The sequence below is a fragment of the Peromyscus maniculatus genome, chromosome 5 (genome assembly GCF_049852395.1).
Source record: "Peromyscus maniculatus bairdii isolate BWxNUB_F1_BW_parent chromosome 5, HU_Pman_BW_mat_3.1, whole genome shotgun sequence".
In the NCBI taxonomy this organism is placed as follows: domain Eukaryota; kingdom Metazoa; phylum Chordata; class Mammalia; order Rodentia; family Cricetidae; genus Peromyscus; species Peromyscus maniculatus.
The window spans coordinates 79,346,989-79,356,412 of record NC_134856.1 but is presented as its reverse complement, the minus strand read 5'-3'; the positions used below and the strand labels follow the sequence as shown (position 1 = coordinate 79,356,412).

Genomic DNA, 9,424 nt, shown 5'->3' with positions numbered 1-9,424 from the left:
CTGAGAATTCAGACAATAAAAGTCGGTTCCATTATCTTTATACTTATGTGGAATTTACAAATGAAGATTTGGTATGAAAGCTGTTGACAGCAAATATAGCTGCCTTAATTTATTTCTACCATTTTTTTCCTCACATTCTGACATCATCTCCATTAATAACTTTTTTTGAGATAGGGCTGGCCTTGAACTTATGTATCTGTGGATGACCCTGAATGGCTGCCCCTACCTTTCCCATACAGTGTGCTGGCATTATAGGTGTGTACTACCCTGCTTGATTTTATGTGGTACTGGTACGGAACCTAGGACTTCACAGGTTCCAGGCAAGCGTTTTACCAACTGAGCTACATCCTCAGCCCTCCATTAACAATTCTGATGAACAGCATCATAAATCTGGGATATCTTCTGCTATTTTAACAAAACCTTCCTGAAACTGTGGCAAGACAAACTGATCATCAGCATAAAAAATAAAAGAGGTGGTTTCTCGTAGAATGCTGGTATCTCTCCTTAACTGAAACATAACCAGGATGTTATCATGTGTTGTTGACTGACAAAGGGAGATTTTTTTTTAAAACCCCAGTACTAATTCCTGGGTGTTTATGCATTCACCCCCCCCCCCAATTTGAAGTCTTCCAAGGAATGAACAGCAAAGCCCTATTGACAATTTCCCAACAGACAATGGCCCAGAATGAATCAGAATGAACACAGATTTTTTTTTTCCATCTTCCAAGTTTATTTTGAGTTTTCATTTTGGAACAACCAAGCAGCTCTTAAAGGAGAACGCACAGAAGAGTCATTCTGGCACTTTTGGATAGTACATAAGGGTGTTTTGAATAGTCACATTCAATCCCCTTGCTCAGCCCATACTCTCATCTTTGGTGAGCAAGACGGGCACATAGGATTCCAGAGTTAATACACAACCCTATATACAAACAGCCAGTGGAACAAGAATGGTGGCCAGTGGCCGATGGGATGGCGTAGGATCGGGCATCTTTACAGCGTCCTCTAGTCTATCTTAGCTAAACAGAACCCACATTACACACGATAACTAGAGAGTATACTGTGTGGGAATGAGGATGCTGAGCACAAATGGCACTTGGCAGCATGCAGTTCAAAGAAAAAGGTATCATTTCGTAACTTCATATAAAATCCAGGCAGTTCAATTAAAAGGGTTAAGAAAAAAACATAAAACTGAGGGACTGTCTGTTGTCACTGTAAAAAAGGCACTTGGAGTTAATGGGACCAGAATTGAAGGACTCTCAGCTGATAAAAATTTCAGTACAATTTCATTAAAAGGCTTAGATGAGAAGAGGCGACACTCAGGAGTTCCTGAAGAGAGACACTGAAGTCAACCACAGAGAAGCAGAACAGATTAAAAGAAGGAAATAAAAATTTTTCAACTGAATTGAATTTGTATTATAAAGAAAAAAGCACCCCCCCCATGAAAAAAAAAAAAAGGAGAGAGAGAGAAGCCCAACCGAAGCGAAGTGTAAGCAAAGCAACAAGACGAAGCAGCAATGCATAGCTTTCCTTTGAGATAATGCTGACTCCAGGAAACTACGTGCCACCCACTTTCCCAAGCTTCACAGTAGCATTATCGCGAGAAAACGGAAGGAGGATCCAAACAATGCAAAAAGAGTTCCATCTGTTTCCAGAATCTGAGGGAGAACTGAGGTGATCCTTGGAGCACGGCAATACCACATGTGGTTTGACAGCATCCCTTCTGGGACAAGTCAGGTCCATGGAATGACATACAGGTTTCCCAGCCGCCTCCCTGGAGGGGCAGCGTTTGTTAGTCATCCTTTATTCTGAGCCATAACCCTAATTTCTTTCTGCTACCGACGCAGCCCTGTCAATGCGTCGACTTCCACGGTTTTCATCCTTCAGCTTCTCCACACACAGGTATGCGCTTCCATGAGAAAGGATATTTGGCAATTTTATATTCCACATTTAGGGGCTCAATGATGGCTCATTTGATGTTAAAGGCCATCAAGGGTCTCTCCTCTCGTTTTTGCCAGGGGCTTTTCTTATCTTCTCCTTGGTCATCGTCATCATCATCCTCTTCATCTTCATCATTGGCAGCTCTTCTCTGGTTGGGACTGGCTAATGGCTCCGGGGGGATGTCGGAAGTTCGTTTGGTTGTCTCCTCCTGCAGGCTGGGCAGCTGCCCCCCACTCCTCCGACCTGACCCTTCCAACAAGCATCGCAGAGCACTGTCCTCGGGGGTGCAGACTGTGGTCCCGCACTCACTGCTGCTCTGGTCCATGTCGTCCAGGTACACGAGCTGGGTGTAGGCCGTGCTGTCGTGCCCTCTGGGTTCTTTTTGCTGGTGCTCCTGAACAGGTGGGTGGCTCTGCTGGAGAGACAAAGGGTCTCCCCTTCCCTTCCGGGCAGATTTTGGTTCATTCATATCCACACCAGAGTCCAAACTGGCATCATTACTTCCATTCCTTCCAGCTCTTTGGAGATCAATGTACGAATGTCTAACGTGAGCATTGGACCTTCCGTCTAGGGAGACAAACCACGCCCGAGGGTGTGGAAGTGGCTTCCCACCCCCAAGCTCCATCAGCGCCTTTTCAGTCAGGAGCTGCACCTCACTGTTCATTTGAGCCAAAGCTGCATCATTCAGGGATGCTGGGATGGACAGAGACTCTGACATGGATGCATTCTGAGAGCCCCATTCCCGGGAACCTGTATCCTGCAGGTGCTGCTGAGAGATGGCCTGGGAAGACAAGGGTTGGCCCTGCATCTGAGAGGATGGGTGTGGGAAGATTCCCGCATGGGGGTTGGACAGCTCAGCCTGGAGCCTCCCTATTTCCAGCTGCTGGTCAGCGGGGACTACCAGAGGCTGGCTCACATAGGAGTGGTCCCCTGGAAGTTTCATATAATGAGCTGGGATGACCAAGGCAGGCAACACTTTCCTGTAAACGCTGTCATTTACTTGGTCCACGGAACTACAGCAGATCAACTGGCCTGGCCTCGGGAAAGAAGTAGGTCTCTCCAGGTGATCGACAGATCGAGACATCATACATTCAGTAGGTCTGCGGTCCAGCAGTTGCTCTTTTTCAGGGGATGAAGGTGCGGGGTACATGTGTTCCTGAATGGTGAGTTTGCTTCCTGCTGATGTCAGGCCTTCTTGATCCTGCTTCTCAAATAAAGGCTGGGCGAGCATCGCATTGTAACTACCTCTGTAGTCACCATTGCCCGGGGGCTCGTAGCCTTCTCTTTCCACAGATTTTCTTGCCTTTAAGGGAAAAATCTCCACTGACTTATGGTAGTCTTTCCCCAGCGTCCCACTCGGTGTCAGATTATCAAAGGATGTTTGGCTTTTATTCTCTTCTTTGTGGGACAGCAGCTCCTCCCGGGAGCTGAATTCCTGTGAGGTACTATAGGAGAGCTTCAGCATGGGTGTGTGCAGGTCCCCCTCCCCATTGGGGGACATCATTTCTAAGTGCACCCCGCCGCCGCCCATCAGTTCCTTTGTCCCTGGGGCCTCTGGGCGGCTATGGCTGGAGACAGAGAGAGGCCCAGGATAGTCTGATGCTCGACGAGAGAACAGCAAGTTGATGTGAGACATGGATGTTGACTGATCCCTCTTGGAGCTCTCCAGGGCTGGGGGGAGGTGCAGTTTTCTGTGATGCTGACGGGGTTTCAAGCATTTCCTCCTGCAACCGAACAGGTGACACAGGGGCACACATGAGAGACTCGTGATGGCAAAGTTCCAGGTAAACCCTCGCCAACTTCCATGAGGAAAACCAAAACGATTTCTAAGCACCCGGAAGCCTCCTCACTCCACACTCACATTCTTGTTTTAACACAGAGCAGAAAACTCTAGCGATGGAAGGTTCAAGATTTTGTAAGAGAAGCCAAATTATCTATTCAATGGGCAACACCCAGAAGTCAACAACACACATTCTTTCTAATGTAACAGATATGGCATCAAAATAAGAATAATTTTGCTTTGATGTTGAGAGTTTCATCTCTTAGTGAGGGCTGAGGAGTATTATGAATGAACTGTATAACAGATGTCAAGCTCTTTTCTTTTTTGGTATGTGTTTGTGTAGGGTTGCGTGTGTGTGTGTGTGTGTGTGTGTGTGTGTGTGTGTGTGTGTGTTGCATATGCACAGTACACACTTGTGTAAAATGGAGGAGGATGTTGGATGTTCTCTGCCACTGTCCACCTTATTTTAGGATCTCTCAATGAATCTGGAGTGAGGCTGGCAGCCAGCAGCCAGCAGCCAGCAGCCAGCAGCCAGCAGCCAGCAGCCAGCAGCCAGCAGCCAGCAGCCAGCAGCCAGCAGCCAGCAGCCAGCAGCCAGCAGCCAGCAGCCAGCAGCCAGCAGCCAGCAACCAGCAAGCCTTCCTGTCTTAGTCCCTACAGCACTAGGAATACAGACAAGTGTGAGTGTGTCTGTACTCCTCTTTTTACATAGGTGCTAGGGATTTGAACTCAGGCTCTCAAGCCTGCACGAAAGAGCTCTTACTCACTGAGGCATCTCCCCAACTCCTAAGCTCTTATAACTCCCTTATCAGCATCTAAACATACCCAAAACATTAACATTATCACCTAACCTGTGGGCTCATCTGCAACTTAGATTACATGTTTGAGTTCTAGGTGATATGAGAAAAACTAACATGGTTTAGGGGAAAAGAAAGAAGAAGTCGAAGGAGGAGGAGGAGAAAAAGAAGAAGGAAGAAGGAGGAGAAAGAGGAGGAGGAGGAAGATAAGACGAGGAGGAAGAGGAGGAGGAGGACTTCCACATACCAATTGCATGAGAAATTCTACATTAAACAAATATATTGCCAAAAATGGTAACATTTTACCTGCAATAATATAAAAGGAGACACAGCAAAACCAAAAGAATGAAAGCCATTCCTCCTAAAATGGCCAAAAGAAACACCGTGTGATACGTGGTAATGTCCTGTGTCACAATGGGACCTGGAAAGTCAGAAAAATCTCATTTTAGAACTTTGAATTCCTTCAAATAAGAATAGGGATAATGAGTTGAGAATGTTTTGACTTAAAAAAAAAAAAAAAAAAACTCTTCCTGCCTGAGGGACTGAGCTGTGGCCAGTGAGAAACACCCCTTGGATGATACACTTGCGGTGCCATCCCTCCTGCCCATGACGATCGCCAGCACTTCAGTGGCTGGTAGTCCCTGATGCTCAAGAATGAAATGCGCTCGTATCAATGAAATGCTCTTGTTTCCTCGCTTAGAAGCAAGTCTCTCTCAGCAGCATGCTCAGCATTCTAAATACATGATCTTTTAATAAAAGAAAATGAATGCAGGATAAACCATTGAGTAGATTCTCATTTCGGATATGAACCAAGAATCTGGGGATTTTACAAGGTAGGAAAAAATGGTAATGATTTTATTCCTGCTTTTCCTGGGCAATTATTACCGTACAGAACACTCTTTGCCTGAATGAATCACTTTAAATATATGATATAAATTTACCGTGACATTAAAAAGTCAAGTCTGACCAAAATGCTTTCCTATCTGAAATAGTCATCCACATTATCTTTTTTTTTTTGCTTATTTTATTTATTTATTTATTTATTTATTTATTTATTTATTTATTTATTTATTTATAACAAGGCTAAGCTTGTATGGCCACAGACCTCCTGAGCACGTAAAGGTAAGATTTGGAGAGACATACAAAACAAACAACTTTTAATTTACATGTAAAGAACCCCAAGGGGCGTGTTTAAGTTTTGCTCTTAATGTCCAAGGGCAATGTGAATCTGGTCTCCTAAAGTTAAGAGTGAAGTAATTCTGGCTTGCATGTTAAGATTGGAAACAAAACCTCTGAATGAGAACACTTAGACATTTTTTCTTGCCCAGTTTTCATATTATTTATAAACAAGCACCCATTTGCCTTATTAAAAATTTAGTTTTGATGTTCAATGGCAGATTTTTAGAAATATTTTTTAAGGGGACAAATTCTCATTCCCTGCCTTTCTCGCCTGCTCCCCCGTCTCTCCTTTCCCAGGTTGTCACTATAAGCCCTGGCTGGCCTTGAACTTGCGGCTAGTCTTCTGCCTCCCCGCACTCGTGCTTGGATGACAGGCGCTTCTGCCAGCACTCCTGGCCCAGATCCTTCCGAGAGAGAAATGAATCCAAGGAAGCTAAGCAGGCTTTGGAATCAGTGACGTTTCCTGAGTCCAGAGGAGAAGGAAATCCTCCCTCCAATACACCCACTTAGTGGGGTGGGAAAGTGGGGTGAGTTACCACAGCGACTCCACACTGCCTCAACTGTTCACAGGACATTTCAATACAAAGGTAATGTTCAAAGACATCGGGTTTGGTCCTCCATATAGAAAAAAAAGAAGAGAAGCATGTGTGTCCGGGGAAAGACTTTGGGTACATAAAACTACTCTCAAGGGGCTAAACTTTGGCTTGTTAAGCACTCAGAATGTAATTATTTTAGCCTTTGCCAAAAGAAATCGTCATAAAACTCACAACTAGACTTCAGTTCCTGCTGAAGCAGAGAATTAAAGAAGAAAACTCTAGTTGTTTTTTTCTTGGTTTGGGGCTCAGGGAGGCACAGCACCACTGCAATGTATTTTAATAAAAGTGACGGTGGTGAGGTTACCCGCGTGTGCACCCCCATGCCGCGCACGGTCAGTCTGGGGTGGGGTTGCTTTTCACAGCTCTGAGCGCTTCCTTCACTGCTGGAAACTCCTGGGGGACTTGTGTTGAGCAGCCCTTGCTTTCCTCCTTATAAAAGCGTTTATTGATATTAATATTAATAATCTGTTGCATGGCGGGAAAACTGACAGCCACAGTTGTTTGAAATCTATCTTTAAAAAAAAGGTTCACTTCAATACCTGGACTTTGTGGCGGTTACTCTGGTACTTGAGGTATTTCTTTTCCTTTTCTCTTTCTCTCGGTCTACTTTTTGATACTTCGTATTAAGGAAATGGGGTGTTTCTGTGCCAGGCTCATGCTGGCAATGCTGTGAGAACAATTGCCTCTGAGAAAAGCACTCCAGAGTGTCAATTTTTCAGATGGGAATGTGGTATCCATGCGAAAGGTTTTTCCACACCTGTCTAGGAACGCCTCTATCCTCTTAGTTACTTGGGAATATGAATCTTAGCGGTTCAACATTAATTCTGTTGCTAAAATATTTTGAGTCTTCATTTGGAAATGCATTGAAGGTGACTTTGTAAGAGGTACCATTTAATCACAGCACATTTTTTAACCCACCTCAATCCCCTATCTAGAACTACATGTGTTTTAGCATGTGTTAAAAAACAACACACATCAAAAACCAAGATGTACTCTGAGCATAAACACTGTTGAGGAAAGCGAATTTTCCAAGGTGGCAGTCCAAGAGGCTTGGCTTTTTAAAGGCTTTTAAAGGATGGGAGCCATCCCTAGAAAGAATTCTCAGGAAAAGCACATTATTCTGGAATACCACTGGGATTATATAAGTATATATACATATATGTATACATATATGTACACACGAGACATCTATGTCATGTCCTAAGTAGGAGTCAATCTACATGTCGTAACTGAAGATTATTCTCTTGCACATTGGGCAGATAGCTTGTACTGAAGTTGTTCAGAAATGCTAAGCCAAGCAGTTTGTCTCAAGGAGCCCCCAGGAGTGGCTTCTTGCTGAGTGCTTGGCCTGCAAGTTTACATACACACCAGGCCACAGCTGTTTCAGGAATCAGGGAAGAGGTCGAAGCCTGCGCACTTACATTGAAGAATTCCCTATGGCAGCTGTCCTGTCTGAGCAAAACGGAACTGGAAACAGGACCATTTCTAAGCATTATGCCCGACCTCCACGGGAAAGTTCCAGCCACAACTCCCCACCCCACAAAATAGCCTTCTCTATCATTTGATGTTTTAAAAAATAGGATGGGAACTGCCCGTTGAAGTTATTTTTAAATGAACACTGAGCTCAGACTCCCCCCCCCCCCCCCCAAAGACACCCACTCGGATCACCACCACTGCTGGCTTTGTATTACCTGGGATGGGAGGAGACATGGCTGCCACCCAGTACCCCAACTGGGGAGCAATGTACGTCCACGTGAGCTGGCTGCCTTCCTGGTGCACGAGGCCCAGACCACTCTTTAGCCACGTTCCTGTGGGATTCAGAAAAGAACTTCAGCAGGGCACATGGATAACTCCTATTGCAGCCATAAATGTTTATAAAACTCACTTTAAATGCCATATTCCCAACTTGCTGGATAGCCTAGACTAGTGGTTATCCACCTGTGGGCCATGACCCCCACAGGAGTTGCACATCACATATTTACATTACGATTCATAACAGTAGCAAAATTATTGTTATGACGTAGGAACAAAAATGATTTTAGGGTTGGAGGTCACTACAACATGAGGAACTGGATTAAAGGGTTGCAGCATTAGGAAGGTTGAGAACCACTGACTTCGACAGTCACACTGTCGTCTGAAGACTGTAAACAACTTTCTGTGAAGTCTTTGCAACTCTCCTTCAGGGAAAAGTGAACAATTTTGGGTTTTCTTTGTCTTGTCAACTAAATGAGTTTCAGCCACTTTATCAACCACTTTTCTTTGCAAACACAGAAAAATCTTAGAGGAAGCCGTTGGAGTTCAGAAATATCATAGAGCAATGACGGCAGTGTGCTGGGGGTCGGTGGAGGTGGGAAAAGGGGAGCCCAGGGCCGTTATAGTATTTACCTTCAAGCAAATAAACACATTTCTTATCCTCAGTTACGGCTATGTTTCCATTATTTAGAACAGATTTATTTACTCTCTTATCCATGTTGGCAATGCCAGGGATGCTAGGTAATTACTCTACCACTGAACCACACCCCCAGCCTTAAATTTAAAAATATCCATTCGTCGATGCTGTCTTTGCATATTCTGAGTAAGTCTGGTGTAGGCAACAATTTTAAAAAGCTCCCATTAAGGAAAATCTGCTATGTACTAGCTCACTACAGTATAGATGTCTTATATTCATTATCTATAATTCTCACAACTCCATACCATATGATTTCATTTCCTTTTTTGGGGGGATGGGGAGGTTGAGGACTGGTGGATTTTAAAAGTTTCCCAAGGCCTGGGTGCTAAGAACACAGCACAAAGGGATGTGGGTCTGACTAAGTCCAGGGCTGGGGCTGTTTCTTCTGCTGTATCATGCCACATTCCCATAGACCTTCCTGGAGACTGCTGGCATTGCTTTTCTTGAAAGTGTGTAGGAGAAGGCTTACTGATGGCGATGAACGAGTTCTAGGCTATTGGACTGCTTCCTAGCCCGAATGGCAACCGCGCTCACCAGCAGCAGGAACCCTGAATGGAGGCCTTTGATGGCCGCTGTAGGCAGAAGGGCAAGAGGGAGGCAGCCATCTACGCCCTCCCAAGGCTTGTGCACACCTCTCCTGAACCAGCATGGTGGCATGGGCTGTACACACAGGGATCCTCCTGAG

The 9,424-nt window shown here is 44.9% G+C and overlaps 1 protein-coding gene across 5 annotated transcripts in view; it reads right to left on the bottom strand.

Annotated features, from left to right (window-relative positions):
- Positions 1 to 706: 706 nt before the first annotated feature.
- Fam171a1 (family with sequence similarity 171 member A1) overlaps positions 707 to 9,424 on the bottom strand; it is a 126,642-nt gene continuing 117,924 nt past the window's right edge. For all 5 annotated transcript variants that reach the window (XM_076572708.1, XM_076572706.1, XM_076572705.1 and 2 more), the window contains 3 exons: positions 7,982 to 8,098; positions 4,822 to 4,936; positions 707 to 3,662 (listed from right to left, as the gene is read on the bottom strand). In XM_076572708.1, the coding sequence (XP_076428823.1) occupies positions 1,967 to 3,662; positions 4,822 to 4,936; positions 7,982 to 8,098 (1,928 nt within the window). In that variant the 3' untranslated portion in view covers positions 707 to 1,966. The remainder of the gene's footprint in view (positions 3,663 to 4,821; positions 4,937 to 7,981; positions 8,099 to 9,424) is intronic.